The 25,675-nt window shown below is 36.9% G+C and overlaps 1 protein-coding gene across 1 annotated transcript; it reads right to left on the bottom strand.

Moving 5' to 3' along the window:
• LOC129947648 (xenotropic and polytropic retrovirus receptor 1) lies at window positions 1-25,635 on the bottom strand. Its single transcript, XM_056058281.1, has 6 exons — window positions 25,394-25,635; window positions 18,232-19,417; window positions 17,981-18,175; window positions 1,810-1,979; window positions 1,306-1,548; window positions 1-1,235 (listed from the first exon to the last, which is right to left on the bottom strand). The coding sequence occupies exons 1-6, from the start codon at window positions 25,460-25,462 to the stop codon at window positions 1,104-1,106; spliced, it is 1,995 nt and encodes a 664-aa protein (XP_055914256.1). The 5' UTR covers window positions 25,463-25,635; the 3' UTR covers window positions 1-1,103.
• Between the last annotated feature and the right edge of the window lie 40 nt (window positions 25,636-25,675).

Raw genomic sequence — 25,675 nt, 5'->3', positions numbered from 1 at the left:
TTAATAACAACATTGAATAAACAGCCATGTATATTTGCATATAAATCGTAAAATTAGCAAGTCCAACAGTAATAAAATCCATGAATATATTATCAATAAAAAAATACATTAAAAAATTACAAAACACAAAACTTAAGGGGGTATTCTGGTCTAGAAATTAAAAAAAATCGATTTTTTTTTCTTTTCATATTTTCATAGTTTAACTATTTAAGAACATGTCTATGAGAGGATTTTCCCAAATTCAAATTATTTTCGGAGAAATAAGTATTTTGCTGAGCAGCCACCCAAATCGGTTGGGCTGCAACTAATAGAACAAAAGACATAATGGAGTACTTTAAACGCGTTTTTCTCAGAACTGTCTTTTTGAATCTGATACCCACTATTTCTCAGGTTCTGCCGAACCGATTTACTTGAAATTTTAAGAGAGTCTTCTTTAGTGACTTGTCTACGTCCGGAACTACGGCCATCCCCAAATTTTAGTTTTTACTATTTTTAACAAATCGAAGAATGTTCAAAAAAATGGTAATTTTTTTGTATTTTTCTTTAGACAGCCGCCATTTTGTAAAAAAAAATGTTTGTAACTTTTCCGTAGTTCCAGACATTGCGACATTATTGTAGATTAATAATCTTTTTTAGTTTTTGATTTCAGATTTCTAGGAGAGTTAAAATCATGGGTATGGTCACGCACCAAATTTTTAAGACGCACCACTCCATCAGCTGATAACTAACGGAATTTTGATTTTTTTTTTTACTTTTTTATTTTTTTTTGCATGCTTTTAATGTGAATAAATAATGTACAAAAAAATAGATGCTAAAATTATTGCTTGCTTTTTTCTACAGCACTTCAAAAATTACCTAAAATTCATGTCTCTAGACCAGAATACCCCCTTAATAAAGTTCAAACAGTGATCTATTTCCACTTGACTTATTTTAAATTTCAAACTAAAACGAAAAACATATTGACTAGAAAAATTTACTTCCGGTCATCTTATTCTGTTATGGCAGCTCAATTAAAATGTCCCTTTCCAAGGAAATATAAGGAAAAGTCTTTCTCCCATCAAAGACCGCGGTAAAGGTGCCTTTTGTATACAAAAAAAAACCATTTAGATATAAAGGTCTTCTGTTGATTCACCCTGCAGCATGAAGCGTGGTTCTGACTTCTTTTTGTTGTTTTTTGTTTTCAACCGGCGATTCACAACACCATCCTCTTCATCCATCATACGCAGTATTGTTGTCTGGAAACATAACGCACATAATACAAAATCATACCATGTATTCCATAAATTGAATTAAATAAAGTCCCACCTGATCTGAGCAATCTAGAGGAGCCACCGATATATCCCGGACTGCCCTGAATTTTCCACAATTGTTGAGATGTTCATTCTCCAGTCGAAAATAGTTCCACATAAAACGCCTAAACACCTCCAACGGACTTAGCAGAGTCACCATGCTTTCACTCTCAATGTAACCATATTCAATGAGACTCATGGAAAGGGTCCATCCAAATCGTAAAACAAAGTCCTCGAGTATTCCAAAATAGTAGAACCACTGTAAGTATAAAGGTCAAAATATCATGTCAGTAAGGATTTATCGATGCCAAGCAACCATTGGTACAGGACACAGTTCCTCCTCACAACACAAAAGGAAAGGAAGCAGGAGAGGAGAAGGTAATGAATAAACAAAGCATGCATACGAATTAATTTTACGATAAAAATTCTTATACAATTTTACATGCAACAAGGACAAAACAAAAAGAAACACAATATAATACACCTACTATACACATATATTTATATTCGTATAACTTACTGTAGAAGAGTAAACAATTTCTTCCCGGAGGAATTTATTATCTCCAGCTTTGGCATCGAATAGTCCCCAGTCAAATTTTATGTCCCAACAGTATGCATAGCAAGAGGAAGCAATGGATGCTCCAATCCAGCAATAGAACCATGGATTGTCCTTTGATGAGGAATACATATCTGAAAATGGAGTTAAAAATAGAATATCCACTTTATTCGCACAGAGGTTTGACGCGTTTACACGTACTTGAATACAACAGTACTGTGTAAAAAAAAAATGGTTTTGTTTAAGTTATTAAAAGTTTAGTTTACAAACTCATATTTTGTAAAATATTACAATTTGTTCTGGTCTTTTAAAAGCAGATATCTCAGGACATTTTCTAAATCTAGACTAAACCTTTTTTATCTGTAAATGACAGTTGCCACTCTTTGACATTGTAAGGCATAAGGAAAATAACTATTACAAAAATATCACACTTAATGTAAAGATTAGTTAATTTTTATCAAAATGTTGAAAAGAGCATAATAATTATTTCATTGTGAAGATGAAGGTTTGTATGTTGCACCAATATATGTACAGGGTTATCCATTTTGCGGTTTCAAAAGTAAGCGTAAATAAAACACAAGTAAAATATATTTTTGTCATGATATTTCTTTTTTATTATAAAGTGTGAACGTTGTGTGTGCAACAGAACATTATTTGTTGCAAACATTCTTTGGGGGAATTTTTTGACCACTTTTTAACACATATATCTCGCGGTATCTGAGCCATAACTTGACAAATGTTGGTTTTAAAGTGCTGCAATAACAACACCTTTCGCGTAGTCCGACAAATAAAGGCCCGCGGTGTCAAATCGTATGATCTTGTTGGCCAGTTGATATCCCCAAGACAAGAAACTACGCGGCCAGGAAATGACTCTTGCAATAAAACCATATTTGGTCGAGTTGTGTGGCATGAGGGACCGTCTTATTACTTACTTACTTAATTAAGTTTGCGCTATAGTCCTGTGTGAACTAGGGCCTCACCCAACAAACTTCTCCATCTACCTCGGTCTCTAGCTATATGTCTCCAGTTTCACGCTCCAAGTTGGGTGAGGTCACTTTGCGTGCCACCTGAACCGCGGTTTTCCTCTACTGCGCTGTCCTGTGGGTAAGGATTCAAAGACTTTCCGGGCCGGAGAGTTGGTTTCCATGTGCTCTACGTGACCCAACCATCGTAGTCGTTGGACTTTTACCCTTCTGGCTAAGTCTACGTCGCTGTACAACCCGTACAGCTCGTTGTTCCATATTCTCCTTCACTCCCCTTCGATGCATACGGGACCGTAGATCACACGAAGAACTTTTCTCTCGAAGCGACCCAAGGTGCTTTCATCCGCTTTTGTCATGGTCCATGCTTCTGCACCGTATAGCAGGACGGGGATGATAAGGGTCTTATATAGCAACACTTTGGTCCCTCGAGAGAGGGCTTTACCACTCAATTGCTTTCTTAGTCCAAAGAAACAGCGGTTAGCAAGAGGTATTCTGCGTTTGATCTCAGCGCTGGTGTTGTATTCTGCGTTTACAGCGGAGCCTAGGTAGACGAAGTCCTTGACTACCTCAAAGTTACGTCTGTCGATGGTGACGTTTTGACCAAGACGTCGGTGTTGTATGTCCTTTCTTGACGACAGCATGTACTTTGTTTTTCCCTCATTACCCGTTAAACCCATTTTGCGCTAGTAATTGGACAGACTTTTGAAAGATAGTGCCTCTAGTGTTGACGTGTGAGCTCTACACTATTCTTTCAAGTACGATGTTAAAAAAATCACATGACATCGCACCACCTTCTCTAAAACATTTTTTGACATCGAAAGGTTCTGTTAAATTGTTAACAATCTTTATGGATTAACGTGAATTCTTCATGGTCATCCTGCACAAACGGATAAGTTTGACAGGGATGCCAAAACTAGACATGGCTCCATAAAGCTTGTCCCTGTAGATGCTGTCATATGCGGCCTTGAAATCGATGAAAAGATAGTGGGTGTCGATTTGGTGTTCTTGGGGTTTTTCCAGGATCTGCCGTAATGTCAATATTTGATCGACTGTGGACTTTTCTGGTCCAAAACCACGATGATAAGAATCTATCAGGTTGTTGACGATGGGCTTTAGACGTTCACATATTACAGCAGAAAAGATTTTATTGGCGATGTTAAGTAGACTGATTCCTCTATAGTTGGTGCAGTTTAGAGGGTCTGCTTTTTTTGATTTCCATTCATCGGGCATGCTTTCTTCCGACCATATCTTAAAGATATGTTGGTGCATGCTCCTAACCAACTTATCTTCAGCTGCTTTAAAGAGCTCGGCATTCGAGTCATTCGCTCCAGCGACTTTATTAGTCTTCAGCTTAGATATGGCAATCTTTACTTCGTCTAAGTCGGGAGGACGGGATTGTTGGCTTTCGTCGTCTATGTTGAATGGATCATCCTGCCTGACACCGGAATTCGGTTCGCCATCGCCGTTATACAGCAGAAGTTGTCCTTTCATATTCTCAGCATTGACTGTGGTTCCACTATGATGTTTCCACTTTCGTCTTTGCAGCCTTCGGTTCTAGGTTTATTTATCTGTGAATTTCATTTCACCTGTTCATAAAATTTTCCAACTTCATTCCTGCTTTTAAACCTCTCAACATCTTCGACCGCACGCTTCTCATATCCTCTCTTTTTTCTTTTGGGAATTCGGTGTTCCTCTCGCCTCTCCTTCTCGTAGAGCTCATGAGCAGCTCTTGTCCTTTTATGCAGCGCCGGCCGCTTTGTGTGCCTGTTGTTTGGCTGCATTTGCCTGCCGACATTCCTCATCAAACCAGAGGTTCCTTCTTGGTGGCTGCTTGAAACCCAGCACATCAGATGCGGCTTCTCTGATTGCATCTTGGCAATGTTGCCACTAGTTTTTGAAACATTGTGTTGGCGGCATAGAACTTCGAAAGAGGTAACTTGTAACTCAGTCGGAAAAGGATTTGGATTTGGCGATCTCTTGCGATTGTAATCTTGTTAAAACTATATATTCTCTAAGTCGTAGACCATAAAGCTCCAAATTGATCATGACATCGTTTTCGAAGAAGCAAGATCCAATCACACCTTCGGACCAAAGAGTGCACCCAACAGTGACTTTTTGTGGAAGGAATGACCTCTCTTTAATTATTTGAGAATTCTCAGCACCTCTTATACGACAATTTAATTAATTAAAATATGCAACCAGTGAGAAATGTGCTTCGTTGCTGAAGAAACTCTTGTGCGACAAATCGCCGCCGTCCACTGCCTGCTGTTTAAACACCGAACACTGACGTATCTACGACATTGTGAATAATCAGCTGGCTTCATTTGTTGTGTGAGCTGGACTTAATATGGATGTAGGTGTCGTTCCAAATGCAACCCATAATGTGCCAATAGACAGTTCTTATTCCTGGAAACGACGAGGAATCGACACGTTCGGGTCTTTGGCAACACTTTCCCAGAAGCTATGTTTATAGTGATACGAGCGAAACGATGATGCACAGGCCTTATAATGCCTGTTACCAATAAAGTCTCTTCGAATTTTGCCAATTGCTTGTTTAAATGCTCGGTTATGCAAACCATAATCTCGTCTTAAAGCACGATATGGGGTTGTGCCAAAATCACCATTTTGGTAGTAGGTTTTAACAATTTGTATGTATTGTGTGAAGGTTAAGCGGCACATTTCTGTAAATGTCAAACTTTGATTTGATAAAAAAAATTGTTAGTTTGACCGCTTAATGGATAATCCGTTACAAACACTTTATGAAAAATTCGCACGTTCTCGGTTGTATATCGTCGATACCTTCACGAATTAAGTTTTTAAGGGTATGATTCAATGGAATAAAGTGTTAGATTCTAAGATCTCTTTGGACAATTGTAATCACCTCTTCCGGTCAGGAAACTTTGTACAATCTAAGTTTCCCTGCGTCGGTAGTCTAAATCAACCAAACAAAAACAAGTTGAGGATGTACAGGGGTGATTGTTGATAAATGACAATCAAAATGATGGAATTTGATCTACATAAGGTGATAGTCAAATTGATACCTTAAAAGCTATCACAAAACAATGTGATAGTCGTTTTCAAACAAATTTGTTTATTCCGAATAGAGCTACTAGACCCTTACACAAACGACTGGAAAATTTTCTTAGTTCATTTTGTTTCTTTTAAAAAACACATTCCTGTGACCGACAAAGCTTACTTGAAACTTTTATTTGGATATTTTATAAGAATCAATTCAAAATTTCACCAAGGCAACAACTAATTTTGACAATTGTTCAATCGAATTGAATTGAGTTGAATTATCTTACACAGACGGAATGAAAATGATATTCAATTTGACCATCAAAAAATTGATAGTAAACAATCACCTTAGCCGAGGCTTTTTACCGAAATTCGTAGATTTTCTAATGCGACAACTATTAACTAAGCCTTCCAGGTAAAATTGGGTACATTACTGATTATGATTTTTTGATGAAAATTCAGATCATTTTGATGAACTTCAAGGACCCGAGAAGTTCTTGTGTAAACTGAATTTAAAAACCTTAAGACCCTGATTTTGTATGCAAAATACGGTGTAATGTCGTTTGTAGAATGGCTTTATTCTTGCACTAGTTTTGCGAATCTTTAATTATAAATGTTTACTGTTTTTTTAGTGAACTAAAACATTTATTGTTATTGTATCTTTCCAATTCCATTTCCAATTGAATTTATTCTCGAAAAGAATTGAGACATGTTTTTTTACACAGCACTATTTCGACATAGAGATAGTTTGAATTCTTATTTTAAATTGTAAATTGCAACTTAATTGCATTTCGCTCGTTCATTGGCCTGTTCAACAATGAAATTTACTTGACACAAAAACATAAAAAATACAAATCGAAAATGATTAAAAGAAAATAATTAAGTATGAGTAATTAAACAAAGGCCAGTGATAATAAATATTTTAAGATTGTACCAAATATCTATCCCCTATTTATCAATTAGGACAATAATTCACAAACAGCACTAAGATAATTCGCTATGGATACCACAAAGTGGTATCTTCGGTTTGTATTGGTTTCTTATTAAAAGGATCATAACATTGAATGATTTTTTACTGCGCAATTTAAAAAGCCTTGGAGGCAAATCAATCAATAATGAATTTACTTTTTAAGGGCTTCTTGTTATTCTTAATCCCTCTCACGTTCTTACCAAAAAAATAAACAATTTTATTTATTTGAAATTAAATTTTTAAGTTTCATTCTTAAATCAATGCAAATTTATCTTTAAATATATTTTCTTAAGAATTCCTTAATTACGATATACTGACTCAAAACAAAACACTTTTCTAAAAATCTCTTAATGAATAAAAAACGAAAAAATAAAAAAACTTTTGTTTTGATATTTATCTCCTAGAGATTATTTTCTTTCATTAACTGCAACGCTTCTAAATAAGAATTAAAATTTAATATGTTCAAAAACTTTCTACTTCCGCCCAGTTTTATACAGAACGTACTTTATTTCAACCAACATAGATTAAGTTTGCAACTCTTAATCAATTCAAATTTAAGAAAGCATGATTGAAATTACCTAGCCATGGTGCATACAAAATAAAGAAAAGATAAAGTTTCAACTTCATATTTCCAAGATTCAAGACCAATGAAAATTTAATAGAAAAACAAAAGTTTTCTATTTGAAGTTTGTATTTATGTAGGATGGATGTAGGTATTTGATATACGGACGTACGGACGGAAAGGAACAACATTTTGAATGAAAACTGAATCGTTTCTTAATACTCGAAGGATAAGGAAAATCGTTTTTTCCCTAAGGCAAGGCTCAACATGGAAAGCAATAAAGGATAAACATGGTTTGTATAGCATCTTAAATTAGCTTTATCCATATATCATAATACTTTGGTTGTTTTCAGAGAATGGAAAGATGAAAAGCATTTTGATTTTTATTGATCAAAATGTATATTATGTATATACGAATAGGTATGCACATGTTGTAACAGTAACAGAAATATTCCAACCAAGATGACAACACTGACAAATCACCAGTATTTTAAAAAGATTGAAAAGCATAAAAATAAACTCACTTGCAACTACGGAATCCGGTAATCCATCAATTTGTTAGGTTTTGACTTTTCCCCACCAATAGTAAGGAATCTTTAATTTGCGAATTGTCAATTTTACATTGGTCCTTCGAGCCGGATTGCGGATGTTTAGGCACAGACAACAGACTTGTGCTAGGTGGAGACTGAGCCAATCTAAGCATTCGAAGTCAGGGTTGCAAGTTCATAAAGGGTTTGAGATCAGTTCCTCCTTTAAAATAACATCTGCGCACCATTTGGAAGTCAGACAGGAATTTTTTTTTTTGAAAACGCAGGAAAAGCCAATCTAATTTCTATTTTTTTTGACACTTCAGAATTTTCAGAAAGTAGTTAGCTTACAGCTAGCGTCAAACAACGATCAGAGGTTCATCATAAGAGCATGTGTTAATTGTTAGTAAGAAAATAATACAATTTTTGTAGCCTAACACACGCACAAAATACAAAACATAATAATTATTCACATTTAACATACATTTTTACAGTACAAACAAAATAAAATAAAGACGTTTACGATAGTGGAGCACTGGTTCTAAACCATGATTTTAATCCCACCTTATTTAAATTTAAATCTATCGATGAACAGTTTAAGTTATATAAAATGCTCATTCGACTTAAAGCTTCATTCTTCCCATGGTTAGTTCTATGAAAGTCAATATGTATAAAATCAAATGTACACAGGTGATGAGTTCCGCCTCTGCAATTCAAATGTACACAAGATAGCAAATAAGGTGCATCAATTTCACCATTGATGAAAAAATACTAAGTCAATATTAACACGACTTTGAGGAGGCAGGTCATAAGGATCATCCCAAGGAAGACCCTTTAGGCAAAGCGAATGAAATTAAGTTGAATTGATTCAATAGGTTTTCTATGAATTTTGTAAGAGGGAGTCCATACCTGCAAAGCATATTCAAGATGAGGACGAACATGACAATTGTACAAGGAAAGACATAACATAATCATTGAACTCCTTTGCCCAGTTACTGTTAAGGTGGTGCTACAGTCCTGTGAAAACTTGCGCTTCACCCAACAAACTTCTCCATCTAGCTTTGGTGTCTCCAGTTTCGCGCTCCAAGTTGGGTAAGGTCACTTTCTACTTGTGCGTTCCACCTGACCCGCGGTCTTCCTCTACTGCGCTGTCCTGTGAGTGTGGATTCGAACTCTTTTGCCCAGTGTTTTATAAAACCAAGCATAGAACTTGCCTTATTAACAATAAAATTAATGTGATGTGTAAATTCTAAGTTGGAACAGAAATGAACACCTTAATCTTTGAATGTGGAGACGCACAGAGTTTTTGCTGTGATATACAATAATCAAATACACTAACGATTCGTTTTTTATAAAAAGTTATCGTCTGGCATTTTAAAGGTTTGAGGGCAAGGCTATTTTTCCCACACTAAAATTTGAAACTATCAATATGGGCTGCCAAAGGATACGATCTTGGGTGGATTTATTATCTTTAAAATTTTCATGTCATCAGCAAAAATAAGAACTTCACTTGAGCGTAGACATGACAATACGTCGTTAATAGACAGTATGAATAGACAAGGGCCAAGATGGCTTCCCTGGGGAACATCAAATTGAGCAACAAAAGGTTCAGAATTACAATTTCTAAATTTTACCTTATATTATCTATTTTCAAGATATGATTTGATCTAATCTAATAAAAATGGTGAAAAACCAAAAGCTTTGAGTTTAAATAAAATAATTCCGTGGCTTAGTTGGTCAAAAGCTTTAGAAAAGTCAGTGAATGCACAGTCCACTTCATAACCTTGTTCTAAAGCGTTTGGACGTATGTTTGAGAATGTAAGGAGATTTGCAACGCTTTTTTCACAAAACTATTTTGCCGTTCGCAAATGAGATTTTTACTAGAAAATGTTACACTTTCACAAACAACTTCTTCACACAATTTAGGAATGCAAGAAAGCTTTGCAATGGGCCTGTAATTTGTTATATCCACCCAGTTACTTTCCTTGAAAATTGGTGTTAGAAATGACTTCTTCCATGCACTGGGAAATTTGGCTGTTTTTAGAGAAAGTTTGAATAAGAACGTAAGGGGTTCAACTAAAGTATTACTACACTTTTTTAGTATTATCGGGGGAATACCATCAGGACCGGCTGAGCAGTCATCATTCAACCCAGATAAAAGATCAAGGACCGTACTCTGTAGCACAGGTATGTGACTACAGCTAGTTTGCGAAAAAGTGTGAAGATTATGAAAATATACTTCATCAACTTCTTGAGGGCTATTAACAAATGACTCACGGAAATTCGATGCGAAGGCGTTACAGATATCAAATGTTTTATCTAACGAAAGGTTCTTGCAAGTGAAGTTAACTGGAAAGCCATCTGATTTTTTCTTTGAGTTTACAAAATTCCAACATTTTTTAGGATTCTCTTTCAAAGAGGTGCCCTTATCAGTAACATAACAAGCATATAAAAAATTAGAAAGAGATTTAAATTGGTTAAAGAGTTCAACATAAAAAGTGAAGTTGACTGGAGACAGAGTTTTGAGATACGTTTTTCATGCCTTATTTCTTTTGTTACGCAGTAAACGCAATTTTTTCGTGTACCAAGGATGGCTAAAGTTTGTAATTCTTGATTTCTTTATCGGTACATTTTTTTCAAAACAATAATTAAGGATCCTATAAAAAGTTGAAACTGCTTCGTCAATGTTAGAAAATGCTATTGTATCAGCAATTCCAGAAATGGTTAAATCTTCAGACAACTGCTGGAAATTGGCTCTTCTGAAATCAAAATTATATAAGCAATCAAAAGAATTACTGTGATTAGTAAGGTGATTACTTAAGTCAAAAAAAATGTCCAAAGGGGGGTGATATTTGTCAATATTAGTGATTCCTGATCTAGATTCTAGAACAAGAGTACTAATAGCGTCAGAAGAAAAGACTAAATCGAGAATTCGATGTTTTGAGTTTTTAATACAGCTTGTTTGCTGTAAGTCAGTAAGAAGGACTTTATCGAGAAGAGATAGTTCCATTTGTGAAGAGGAAGGAGAGGCTTCAAGGCAGGATTCGTCTTCGGATGGAATCCAGTCAATGTGTGGTAAATTAAAATCACCTAAAAGTAATACATTTATGTCAGAGCTGGACAAATTTATAAGATAGTCTAATGCCAAGGAGAGATCGTTATAAACAGACTCCAAACTTTTTGGAGGAATGTAAACGTTTAAAATGAAAAAAGTCTTAGTCTGTACCATTATCTTTACACATACAAGTTCAATTGATAATACAAATGGAAAAGATACAGAAGAAGAGAAATATGTATTTTTTACCGCTATGAGAACACCTCCACCTAAATCCTTTGCATTACCAACATGACGATCGTTTCTGTAAACTTCGAACTCCTGACTAAAAAGTTCTGTGTCGAAAAAGCTTATATTAAGCCACGTTTCTGTCAAAACGAATACGTCGTGTGGAAATGATTGGGAGTTACGAAAAATGTCAGTAGTCTTGCTACGAAGTCCCCTTACGTTTTGGTAGAAGAGCGCAAGCCTGTTAAGTTTTTTGATTTGTTTGTTGACTTTGAGTAAATTCTTTGACTAAAGTCCCTGCGGGCCATATATTTGGGTTGCAAATAGAATCAAAGTAAGTGGGATTCGTTATTAATTTAAAAGAAGAAACAAAGCTTTTTGGTTTACTGATCTTAGTACACCTGATAGATGAGCTGGAAGGTATGCTCTTGGTAGATACTAAGTGGGAAGTTATATTTTCTGGCGTAGTAACTGGGTCCAGACGAGATATAAAAATTATTTTTGGTTTGGAAACAGCTTTGATAGGGATGACGTTGTTTATTACAGTTCCTGTAACGGTGTCACTATTGGAAGCTAAATCTGAGGCAACAATTTGAGGTATATTGGGAGTTTCGGTGGGATCTGTAGGTATTGGTGTGATGTTGAAATTTGTTCTTTTTGATGGTGGGGTAGAATTTCTAGCAAGTTCAGAGTTTTCTCGGCTTCTTTTCTTAGGCTTTTTCTTTTGTTTCTCAGGCACACTTTCTGCGTTATTAACATCAGAACCTGATTGCGCGAGAATATCTTCACATGTAGAAGAGAAAGTAGTGAAAATAGGCTGTGCCAAATCATTAGTCGAAGTAGAACTATCGATCATGATGTTGGTTACAGAGTATACTAGATATTACCCGCGACTTCGTCCGCATTAGATAGTTTTTTTGGATAGTAGTATGAAAAAACCTGAGTTATACTTTCTTGTCCGTATGTTTGAGTTGTGCCGAGATGGGATGAGGCCATACTAAATGTGATTGTCATAGGTTAGGTGACGAACCGAATAAATCATTAAGTATTAAATAAACAATTAAATTTACACGACAAATAAAATATTTGCAGGATTTCTCTGTGTTTTGCACACTTCCGACAACGGCCGGCGTGTGCCCTAATCTGGGTGCCCGTTCGGGTAGACCCACTCAGTGATGTCCTTCTCCCGTGCTGCGCTACCACCTGCCTCGTCTACCGCGTGCGACCCCCGCCAGCGCCACAGCCGAAGCAGAATTATGAGAAGTAGAAGACAGGCTCTGTGAATTATTTGTTGTACTTACATGACTCGTGCTTGGCGATGAAAGGTTGAGCATAGAAAAGTTTAGGTTTAAAATTATTATTTGTGGAACTTGGTAGGAGCCACAGTTTGCGTCTAACATTGGGGGCTTGATGTACGTGGCGAGCGAAGCCCGAGTTAATACATGTGTATTATAAGTTTAATATGTTCGACAACTTATTTCATGGGTTGGGAATATGTTGTTTTTGTTTGTAATACCAATTTTATCTAAATATTATTCAAATCTTTGGTAATTAAGGAGTGAAAGCGATAAGATTCTACGGAAAGTAATTTTTCCAATGGGAATGCGTTGTTTTCCCGAGGTCAAAAGTAACTTATGCATGTCCTTTCTTAAGTCTCAAACTATCTCCTATTTAAATCTGTTCAGCAGTTTGGGCGTAAAAGCGATCGGCCCACCTGAATTTTCACATGGGAATGCGTCATACTGGGGTAAAAAAAAAATATCTCTATACAAAATTTCATGCTAATTGGTTCAGTAGTTAAGGCGTGATTGAGTAACAGACAGACAGAGTTACTCTCATATTTATAATATTAGTAAGATAAGATTTTAACACTCACAGCTGATTTCCGTTAGAAATCCCAACAGAACGTCATTATCATAATCATACCAAAGCGGAACGAAGTGAGTCCTTTTGCGCTTTAACCATTTTCTGTACACTTAAATACAAGCTATTTCTTGCAGTTAGTTTGAGGGACTGTCATGCCAGAGGTCTTCGGTTTAATCCTTGGCTGTGCAATCTCATGCTTTTTTCATAGATACTGCTCTTTGTGGGGAATTGACCAATTCTCCAAGATTAATTCTTGTCATGAAAAGTGCTTGCTCAAATTAGCCATTTGGATTGTAGGTTTCATCCATCCCTTACAACAATAGTCCGTAGTTTTGAATGTAATAAAATAAACTACAATATCCTATGCTTAAAATACAAAACCATTTTTACAAAAGAGGCTGGAATTCTACCAACAGGGATATTTCTAAATGTTTTACAAATTACATAAGTATTAATAACAAAAATTTGTATTTGAAGCCTATATTTATATTTTTCTTGTTAATCTTTGCCTAGAATCATGAAAAGTGTCAAATTGAGATCTGTCAACTTTCGTCTCGGCCGTGGATTTATTCTCGAAATATTCTAGTGGAATGCCAGTTATTATCAATTTTGTGTATTATTTTTTTGTATTCAAATTAGTTGCATCCAAAATATAATTCTACTAACATTTTTAGGAAAATCCAACTGTCAAATAAGAATTTACAAAATCGCTAAATTTAGTTATTTTTTATATGTACGGATACCCAAGTGGTTATTAATAATCTTCACATGTTTAAATTATGAGGTTAATTAAGGTTAAACTGATGAGCATCCTAGAATTGTGAGCAACTTGATAAATCGACACCTGTTTGTAAAAATAGTGACGTAATTGTTTCGGTTATAGTTCTATCGCGGATCATTTTCATAGCTCCTTTTTGGATCCTATCCAAAAAACTTAAACTTGTTTAAGGGGCACCTACCCAAATATCGGAGGTACATATATTCATGTTTTGGACAAATGAAGACTTTGTAAAATATATTTATTGCACAGTCGAAAAATGCTTAGCACCTTGCAGCATTTTTACCAATATCGAATATGTGATCATTCCATAAAAAAAGAGTGGAAAGTTGTTGGGGGCAGCAAACGAGAGAGGTGGGGAGAGGTGTTTGCACTAAGGCACCTCTCCTTATCCAGACGGCAGCGGAGGAATTCCCGAGATGGAATCAACGGTAGCGTCTACAGTTCCAGTAAGGTTGACCTACTTAGTGGACACCTTATAGGGCTTCTTCGACTTATTCGGAGCCCAGGCCTGTAAGGAGCAGTTTTATCCGGCTCCCCATCCTTGGAGTAATACTTAGGATCTGGCCCTCCAGGTTGGGGGTTGTGCGTCGGGGTGACTTCCTGGCCACGTAAAAGCTTTCATAGTTGCGAAGCACCAACAAGCCTCGGATACGGACGGATTTACTGTTGACAACCAACGCAAACGAATAAAGGACAACGAACTTTGGATATGGACGTGGAATGTTAGGTCCCTTAACAGACCACGTGCGGCTGAAGAATTAGCGATATAAAGCAGATATCACCGCCATCCAGAAAATACGATGGGATGGGCCGGGCAAAAAGAGGATGAAAAACTGCGATATTTACTATGGTGACTGCTACCACGAAAACCAACAGCGCTTATTTGGATGCGGATTCGTCTTGAGCTATAGGTGCATCAATGAGCGCCTCATGACCATACGCATCAAGGCTAAATTCGCCAACATAAGCCTGATATGCGCGCACGCCCCCACAGAAGAGAAAGACGACAACACCAAAGATATGTTCTTCGAGCTCTTAGACAAAACATATGAGCAGTGCCCTAGCTACGATATTAAAATAGTCCTGGGTGATTTTAATGCCAAGCTAGGAAGGGAAGACATCTTTGGTGGAATAATCGGGAAGAACAGCCTGCACGACAACACTTCCGACAATGGATTCAGGCTCATAGATTTTGCTGCGGGGCGAAACGTCATGGTAGCCAGTACGTGTTTTCCACACCTCAACATGGATGTACGAACTTTCCGAGGAGCTAACATCGACTCGGACCACTACCTCGTTGTAGCCAAGGTAGCACTTCGGATTTCCAGACCCAAGGCAAAACAGGGGGGTGCTGGGAGAAGATAAAACGTCAAACGGCTACAATCGCAAGAGATCGCCAAATCCTTTTCCGTCCGAGTTACAAGTAACCTTTCAGTTCTCTGCCGCCAACACAAGGTATCGAAAACCAGTGGCAACATTGCCAAGATGCAATCAGAGAAGCCGCCTCTGATGTGCTGGGTTTCAAACAGCCACCAACAAAGAACCCCTGGTTTGATGTGAACGTCTAAAGCCCATCGTCAACAACCTGATAGGTCCTTATCAGTGTGGTTTTAGACCAGGAAAGTACACAGTTCATCAAATATTCACATTACGGCAGATCCTGGAAACAACTCAAGAACACCAAATCGACACCCACCATCTTTTCATCGATTTCATGGCCGCATATGACAGCATCTACAGGGACGAGCTGTATAGAGCCATGACTAGTTTTGGCATCCCTGCCAAACTCGTCCGTTTGTGCAGGATGACCATGGAGAATTCACGTTGCTCCATAAAGGTTGGAAACAACTTAACATAACCTTTTGATGTCAAAAAAGGTTTTAGACAAGGTGATGCGCTGTCATGCGATTTTTTTAACATCGTGCTTGAAAGAATAGTGCAGAGCTCACACGTCAACACTAAAGGCACTATCTTTCAAAAGTCTGTCCAATTACTAGCGCAAAATGGGTTTAACGGTTAATGAGGGAAAACAAAGTACATGATGTCGTCAAGAAAGGACCTACACCATCGACGTATTGCTCAAAAGGTCACCATCGACAGACGTAATTTTGAGGTAGTCAAGGACTTCGTCTACCTAGACTCCGCTGTAAACCCAGAAAGCAACACCAGCGCTGAGATCAAACGCAGAATAACTCTTTCTAACCGCTGTTTCTTTGGACTAAGAAAGCAATTGAGTGGAAAAGTTCTCTCTCGAGGGACCAAAGTGTCGCTGTATAAGACCCTTATCATCCCCGTTCTGCTATACGGTGCAGAAGCATGGACTATGACAAAAGCGGATGAAAGCAACTTGGGTCGGTTTGAGAGAAAAGTTCTTCGAGTGATCTACGGTCCCGTATACATCCAAGGGGAGTGGAGGAGAAGATGGAACGACGAACTGTAGGGAAACCAATGCTCCGGCCCTGAAAGTCTTCGAATCCGCACCCACAGGACAGCGCAGTAGAGGAAGACCGCGGATCAGGTGGCGCGCACAAGTGGAAAGTGACCTCACCGAACTTGGAGCGCGAAACTGGAGACATCTAGCTAGGGACCGAGCTAGATGGAGAAGTTTATTGGGTGAGGCCCTAGTTCACACAGGACTATAGTGCCCACTTAAGTAAGTAAGCAAGTAAGATCATTCCTTCCATGAGAGGTGATCTTTGATACACTTACGAGTACTGTGTTTCAAATGTAAATCTTTTAAACAAGGCTTATTTGATACAAATTAGTTTTCGGTTTAAAATTTGAATAACAAAAACACAAGTTGAAATCAAACTTATTTTATCATTTTGAAAAATATTGTTGCGAAGTTTTAGCCCATGTTTTAGAAAAATTCAATGGACAAAACACGAAAAAATACACAAAATCAAGAAAAAACTGATGAAAAATTATAGGTTTCGACTCAAGTCTTATGAGAATAAAGAACGATACTAACTTTAAAATGTTTGTGTCACACAAAATATTGTTATAAATATTTTGTTAAAGTTTTAAAAAAAATCCACAGGAAGGCACCGATGAAGAGTTATCAGTGTTGGTCCTTTGTCTCATTTTAAATTGTTATATCCACTTAATTTTTCCAAAGTCCTGCCTGCATTTTTGATGTAAGAACAAAATGTATTTGAAGTTGGTATATCTGACGGTTCTTGAGATATGGCCGACGACGCAAAAAGGTATCCCGACCTACGTACGGACCTATTAAAGTACGGGCGAACGAATCGTATAGAAATGTCAACATTTTCAATTCAAAAAATCAGACTGCTTATAATAGGTGCGTTTTATTTTCGCCAACGATCCGTATACGTTATCGTTTGAAAATTAAATGATGTAGATCCAAGACATTACACTTTTATAAAGCTATATCTTTTTTCCGTAGGTATGTTTATTTACTTTTTTTTGACTCTTATTCAAACTAAAGTCCACACTATCTTACCATTTGCAAACAAAATAATTGTTAGGTTTCTGAACTTGAAGAAGATAGAAACCAATAAAATTCTTAACCAGGGGCTGCATTTGAAGAAGCTTAATCCTGTGTTCATAAGAATGAAACGACCATGACTACTTTAGATGAAACATAAGCCCCATATGTAGCCCAAGCAAATCGTTTTTTTTTTTGGTTAAATTAAGTCTGTGCCCGATGTATGAAGCTTAGTCCAAAAAGTTTAGTGATGGTTTATGGTCTCCGTCATCTTACTGTGCTTACAGGTGAGAATAAGGCTACTGTACCCGAATGTGAGACTAAATTCAAAAATAAATTCTCGCTTTCGATGTCAATTGCTTACAATTTCACAAAATACATAAATCACATTTATTAACATGAATGGTCAAATAGAATTCGTTATGGCTTCAAAGTATGATCCTTAAAACCATCATTTCATCTCACAGATAATGAAATTTCGGTTCGAATTGTAGAGTGGTTTCATCGCAGCAATTTTTCTTCGAATGCTAATGTTAACAATTTTATTAATCAATTTTTTTTCTAAAATTGAATATGTTGGCCACCAAGTTCCCAAATCTTTTTATCACAAGATCCAGAAACGATAACTTAAACAAGTTCTTAAAATTGACAATTTTAAAATAATTCTACTTGACAAAAAAAAACAAAAACTCACCATTTGTTGATTGAAATTTATACGAAAATATAACCACGAAGAAAGATGTTGCATACTTTGCGGCATTCACAAGATGAGGAAAAGACTCTTTGGTATCACGATATCGACGAATGCATTGGGCAAATCGAAACCATGCTGGCAATATTGCAACTATCGGTCGAACAACAGATTCATCCTTAATACACGAGGCGGTATCTAAAAGGAAAACGTTAATTGTAAGACAATATCATAAAGTAACGTTTGCTACAAACCTTTAGCATGTTCCCAATTTGGATTATTTCGGAAGAAACACAATGCAAATGGAATGTCCAAAAACGCCGGCACAATACTATTAAGTTGGTCCGCAAGCCAAAAGTCAGCAAAGGTCACATAAAAGAAAGGTGCCATTACAATTCGACTTAGAACTCGAACCGCCCAGTACCGCGCTTCGTGATGAAATGTTTTGGTGGGATTTAAGAGAAACACAGTCATGGCGGTATAGAGGAATATTGGTGCAGCGAACTGAGGTATACCAAGTGCATCGAAGTATATAAAACAGAGTGCACAGATTGTCCACAAAACTCCGAACACGGAAGCCATTTCCATGATATTCTGTTCGGACAAATGGTTTCTTGGATCAAGCTCGAAAATCAGGACATGGTTAACACCCGACGATCTCCAGCCATAAACATTGACACCCCACAGAAACAGAAACTCGATGATGAGAAACGGCCCACGGAACAATCTCAACGCTGATCTCCAATTTGGTCCCAGGCCATGGAATATGGCCGATAGAATTACAGTTATTAATAAGACTACAAAAGCTCCCGAAAAAAGTCCCACTTTAAATGTAGTCCAAGGGCTCTGCTGCTCGCCCAAAGGAGGCACCCGCAATCGTTTCATGGCCTTCTGTCTGTCTCCTGCTTCGATTTCATGAGTGAATGCAGTCTCAGTCTCTTGGATCAATCGGTCTATATCCTTGTTGACATAGAAATGCGATAGTTCCACTTTATTCTTGCGCCATTTTGCACCACAGTCAACACTCAGCAGTTTATCGTGTTTCTTCAAAATCTTCCGGAAGCCCGTGAAATTCAGATTCTGATAATTTTGCAGTAAAATTAGACCCAAATAAAATTCACTAAAAGCCAATTTAAGATCTTGAATTTTGCGTGCTGGTACGTTCTTCTTTCCCAGGGGATTTTTTGTCTTCCAAGCTGGTTGTTTTTTAACATAGCCAACTTCAAGAGCTTCGGTGAGTTCACTTCGTAGGTTTCCATATTTACGGGTGGCTTCGGCCATTTTTTCCGAGTAAAATGTATTGATCTTAGCCAGTTCTTTGTCACAGTAGTGGAAGAACTGTTCGTCGAATTTGGCAAAGTAACGGGTGAGAATCTCTGGATCAACCAACTCAGCCGAGGGTGCTTGCTCCACAGCTGCATAGAGCATAGCTTTCATTTCCTAAAAATAATTGTAAGGAATAATTTAGTACAAAGAGTTAAGAGTGGATTGTTTATTTGTAATTGGGAAATAAAAATTCATAATAAGTGCATCAAGTAACTTCTGCACCTCAATCAACTTGCTGATCCACAATTTTACTTATTTCTATTCCAAATTGTCAAGGAAAACTTATACAGAAAGTATTAAATGAAGCTGTTCAGAAAATAAATGAATCATAGAGTAATAAAGTTCAGATTTCTGTTGATTGAAAATACATTATCAACTGTCATTTTGACAGAAGTAGACTTCACTTGATAGTTAGGGAGATTTTTCTTGACTAACTTTCCAGTCAACTTTCCATTAAAGTTGTCTTAATTGGAAGGTAATTTATTGGCAGCAGGCCAATCAGATCCTAGAAACTTGTCTAAGTTGCAAGACCCTTATGTCGTCTGAACTTGCCCAATGTTTCAACGACGCATTAAAATTATTGTAATTTTCGACTAAAGTTGTGCTACGAACTAAAGCAACAAAAGCAAATGTCAATTTTGCAAGAGGAGTTTCTTGATTGTGATATTTCTCAAAGACGTCAGTCCTGTTAAAAGATATATGCTTATAAAATCTATAATCTAGCTGCTGTGGGGGGATCAGCTTTCAGGAATTCCGCTGAGGAATTTGAGGAGATTAATCGCTGTTGCAATTTCCGCTACTGAAGGGGGTTTCATGTCAATAAACCTTCAGGATCAGCGCATCTTGTTCAGTTGGGGCACTTCAGCACTCTGTTCAACGGAGTCCTCATTGAAGAGGGCACAAAAGTGATCCTTCCACCTGCGAAGTTGATCTTCAATTGATCCACATCCATTACAGAATGATTGTTGTTGCTTTTTTCCCGACAACTTCTTTGGCTATTTGGTACAATTCTCAGATATCTCCAGTTCTTACAGAGTTTTCAGCATTATCAGCGAGTCCATCACTTAATTTCACCCCACATCTCGTCAACATCTGAGTCAACACTCACATTTAATGACGAAGCTCTGTAGTTAAGGGTGTTGCTATAGCTACGACTAATGTTGGGATCACTTAAAGCATTAGTATTGAATTTTGGATTTCTTGAGCTGATCCCGCCACAGCAGCTAGTACCTTGCATCCGCTTATACAAACTGTTTGGGAAAACGAAACCTATCCCAGGGAATGGAAGGATGGAGTGATGTTTAAGGTGCCAAAAAAAGGTGATCTCAAGAACTGCAACAATTGGCCTGGTATTACCCTTTTGTCCGTTTTCCCAAAGCTAATGGTAACTTTAATCCTCGAACGGATAAAGGATAGAATTGAGACTACACTCAAGAGGAATCAGTCTGGCTTGGAGATTACTTCTTGGGAGAGGAATTCTGCCAAAAATTGTTGCCATTATAAAGGAGTCCTATAACAATGCAAGGTTTTGCATAATGGGCAGCTATCCGACTCTTTCGAAGTACGTCAGGGTGTGAGGCAATTGGATGTTTTATCGCCAATTCTTTTTCTGCTGGCGATAGATGATGTTCTGACGGCCAGCGTCGGTACAACTGAAAGACAAGGTATCCAATGGAGAACGTTTGAAAGGCTTAGCCATTTAGACTATGCCGATTGCCAGCTATTAGAAATAATAGACTTGGTAGAGCTGGTGGTGGTATTCACAACTTTTTAAACAAAAATATCAATTTCAAAATAAGCGAAAACTTAATTATAATAGAATGTATCATTGACGTGAAACATTATCTAATAGTTCCTTTGTACCTGAATTTCAGTAATTGGAAAAGTGACTTTGAAAATTTGCAAGACTTTCTACTAAACCAAAATAATGACAACATTTTAACAATTGGAGATTTAAACAGTGGGATAGTGGATTTCCAAAACTCTCCTTTTATAAACAAGGGCAAGTTTTCATTCAAAAGGGGATCTTTAGATGAATGTACAAATTTAAATGGAAAATGCCTGATGGATTTGATTTGGGTTTTTTATCTTGAATGGGGCCTCCATAAGTGATAGTGCTGGCAATTTTACGTTTATTTCCAATAAAGGTTGCTCTGTAACCGATTACTGCTTAGTCAAAGGGGATTGGCTTGACATTTTGAAAGATTTCGAGGTTTTTCTGGCTAATTATTCAACTCACCTCCCCATTTGTGTGTCGTGTGAGTTCAAAACCCAAGAAAGCAATATCCGACGTCGAAATGTAAATGGTTGCAACAGACTACGTTGGATTAGAAATAAATCGGATGGTTATAAGAGAAACTTAAACCAGAATTCAATTAATATCACAAATCAGGATATAAACACAATTGATGAAGCAACAGATTTGATATTGAGCACTATAAGGGAGTCAGCAGTTACCTATTCAAATAATAGAGGAAGCGTTTTTAAATCTAGTTGGTTTGACAAGAAATGTAGGAGAAGTAGAGAAAAATCTTTCAAGTTTTTAAACTTTTTAGGAAAACGAATAATTTGGCTTTCAAATCCTTGTATTTGCAGTCAAATAAAGCATTTAAAAATCTATGCAGCCGTAAAAAACAACTTTTTCTCAACAACTCTACATTAAATCTTGCACAGAACAGAGTTCCTAAAGGTTTTGGGCTAATGTGCGTCTTTTAAGTGGGCGCAATAAGTCGCCTGTTGTTTGCATAAGTGCCGATCAAATGGCATCGTACTTCGAAACACTTTTACTGGCGGATCCAAATCAAATATCTATAAGCTTTGCGTTACCGTTCATTCACATTGAAGACTTAGATGCTCCATTCTCCATGCATGAACTGCTTATTGCATTAAAAAAATTGAAAGAAAACAAAGCTCCGGGTTTAGATGGCATCCCGACTGAGTTTTACAAAAATGCCAGCTCACAATTTCTTGAACATATTTTAGTTTTGTTTAACGGAATTTTTGATAAGGAAAATATCCCAAATTCTTTCCGGTCTTCATCCATTTTTGCAATTTTTAAAAAGGGTGACCCAAACCTTCCTGAAAACTACAGGGGAATTTCTGTCCTTAGTTCACTGCGGAAGCTATTCACTCAAATTCTTTACTTTAAGACTTGCTAGTTGGGTTGAAAGAAATAATAAAATAAGCTGTTTCCAAGCTGGGTTTCCTGCTAATCTCTCCACAGTGGACCAAATCTTTACTCTCACTAGTGTTGCTAGACGCTTTATAGAGAAGAAAACAAATCTTTATGCATTTTCCGTTGATTTTAAAGCAGCCTTCGATACCATCAACCGAAGCTCATTATAATTTTAACTTTCATGTATCGGTTTATCAACAAAATTTATACAAATTTATGAGCAACTTCTCTCAAATACGACTGCTGTGGTTAAAAATGGCATGAACACGTCGAAACAATTTAGGTCAGAAACAGGTGTCCCACAGGGTTGCATTTTGAGCCCCTTGCTTTTCTCGCTCTTGATAGATGACATTGAAGATAATATACCAGGTGGTGTTGTTTTTGGTGATCTATTTATCAAGGTGCTCCTTTATGCGGATGACCTTGTTATTTTAACTGATAATCCTGTGACGCTTCAACTCCAAATTAACAAGTTAAACAATATTGTGATTTGTGGGACCTTCAAATAAATACTGGGAAGTCTAGGATCATGATATTCAGACACCATAATCGCAGTGCACGTAATGACCGTTCTTGGAACTTGAGCGGTTCAAATATAGAAGTAGTGAAGGACTTCAAATATCTAGGTTTCACAATAACACACAATCTGAACTTTCGAAGTCATATAAGAGACAATAACAAAAATATAGATCCGGCTTCGAAATTTAAAGTGTTTGATTCAACCGTTAAAAGCTGCCTTTGCTATGGAAATGAAGTTTATGTTTACATGCAATTAGACGAAATAGAAACTATCCAAAGATATTTCTTCAAGCGAATCTTTAGACTCCCATCTAATACCGCCAATTATTCCATACCGTTGAGTCGGGACTACCACCAATTTTTTTAAAGAATCTAAAAGCGAATGCAGACTATATAATCAAAGTCATGGAAAGATCTAACAACAATTTGCAGAAAAGGATTCTCCTAACAGCGTTACGCTACAGTGACACACCTTTTAAAGATTGGAGTGAGTTGGCCTCAGAACATAACTTTCCTTTGACGTTTTGTTTGGATAATCTAGATTCGTGGAGGAATGAACTTTACGATTGTATTTCTGTTACAGATGACAACATTTTTCAGACATTTCTCAATCGGGCAAGAGAGTCCGAATCTAGATCATTATAAAGTAAACTTAATTTGTCTTTGGGGGAAGCAAATTATTTTCGAACCGAGTTCACTTTTGTTGAGATAAGTCTGATATTTAAGGTTCGCACGGAGATGCTTGAGCTTAACTATAGACCTCACAGAAATGATATAAATCCTAACTGTACATTATGTAACCTCAATCAAATTGAAAATGTTTTCCACTTTCTAACGCTATGTCCGATCTTACAAGAGATCCGGCGTTTATATTTCAATAAGAGCTTCCTTTCGTTTGAGGACTGTCTTGGAGTTTTGAATGGTGAGGGTGGTTGGAAACTTCTTATCCGTTTTTTCTCTGAAGCTGTTGCGTATAGAAATTCATTCGTGGACCTCTAATGTAATGTTCAGTCTAATATAATTTTGTTTTAGCTAAACTAAAAGCCCGTTTCACTGTTGATATTGAAAGTCTTGTACTGCTTTTCACTTTTTTTATGTATCTAAATATCAATGATTAAACCTAAAAAGTTACCAATAAGCTTAACTATACCAACCTAATATTTATTTCAAGATATATGTTAGTAGTTTTTGTTTTCGCTAAACTAAAAGCCTGTAACATTTGTTATTTTCAAATCAATTAAGGAAAGTCTCGGCCACCAACTCGAGAAAATCGCAGGTTTTTGTATACCGCTGTCTGCGTCGCATCCTTAAAATTCGCTGGCCACAAACGATATCTAACCAGGAATTGTAGCGTAGGACAGGTCAGAGGCGCTTGGACATCGACTTCAGAAAGCGCAAATGGCAATGGATTGGTCACACACTGAGGAAACCGAACGATGATATTGCGAAGCAGTCCTTTGAATGGAATCCTCAGGGGTCACGGCGGGTTGGAAGACCAAGAACAACATGGAAATCTACTGTGCTATTGAAAGCTAACTCCCAGAGAGAGACGTGGCCACAGTTAAGGTAACTAGCTGCAGATCGAGAAGGATGGAGACGTTTTGTTGACGTTCTATGTCCCGTACGGGGTTAAACGACCTGATGATGATGATGAAAATTCGTGAAGTTGTCCAGGACATACAGCCGCAAATGAGCGAAGTGACTTACAACTCTCAACCATTCCGGTGTGTCAGTACTGTTCTCAGGAATAAAGGGGACCTACAGTTTTAAGTCGAATCCAAACTGCTAATTTGAGAAAGTACTTTTCGTGACAACAATTACTCTACATCATGCCACGGGTACTATCAAAATAAAAAGCCTTATTGAAAAACCCTGTATTTTATTTTTATAATATTAAAAATTTGGCATGACTTCTAAAATATTTTGTTCTAAGAAACTACAATACTCTGGATATGTACATATGTGCCACTGACCCATAATTATTTTGACACACTCTAAATAAAACATTCTATGAAGCTTTCAGTTTTGACACATCTTACCGACTCTCGAGATGAAGGACAGTCACAGACACATTGCCAAAGAAAAGCAACAAGTAAACGCATTCCTTGTCCATCATTTTCTTTTATTGCTACAATTTTATGTTTACAAACAAAAAATCAAGGATAGCACGTGGCAAGGTTTGTTTGTAAACATTAGACACAAAAATTCTCTTCTCAAAAATGTTCGCTTTTGCGCGCAACTAAAAACACTTTTTTCATAAAATTTAAGCTTTTCACTTTCTCCCATAGTGTCAAATTTTTCTATTTTGACATTTTCTTCTTCTTCATGCATATACATAAATATTTTTCTAATAATATACAAAATTTTCTCTGGAGTATTAAATTATTTAAACAAACCTCATAGTTAATGTATTGTTTTCTCCATTCGGGTGTTATATGGGCGGATAAATGTTCTGCGAATTTCATCTTTGATGTGAAAGAAATAAATTCACTTTGACAACTTCACTTGAAATGATAAAATAGATAGAGAATGAAATGAAAAATGTTTAGATACATCAATCTTATTTTTAACAAAACAGACACAGAGCCCATACACGAACCGCACTGAGAACTGAAAATTGGGAACTGAAACTGACAGCCAGCAGCAAGGATGAATTTTCTTTTTTCTTTTACGAGTAT

This window comes from Eupeodes corollae, chromosome 2 (genome assembly GCF_945859685.1).
Source record: "Eupeodes corollae chromosome 2, idEupCoro1.1, whole genome shotgun sequence".
NCBI classification, from domain to species: Eukaryota; Metazoa; Arthropoda; class Insecta; order Diptera; family Syrphidae; genus Eupeodes; species Eupeodes corollae.
Note: the sequence above shows the minus strand (reverse complement) of the source record. Positions and strands in the feature narration are given on the sequence as shown.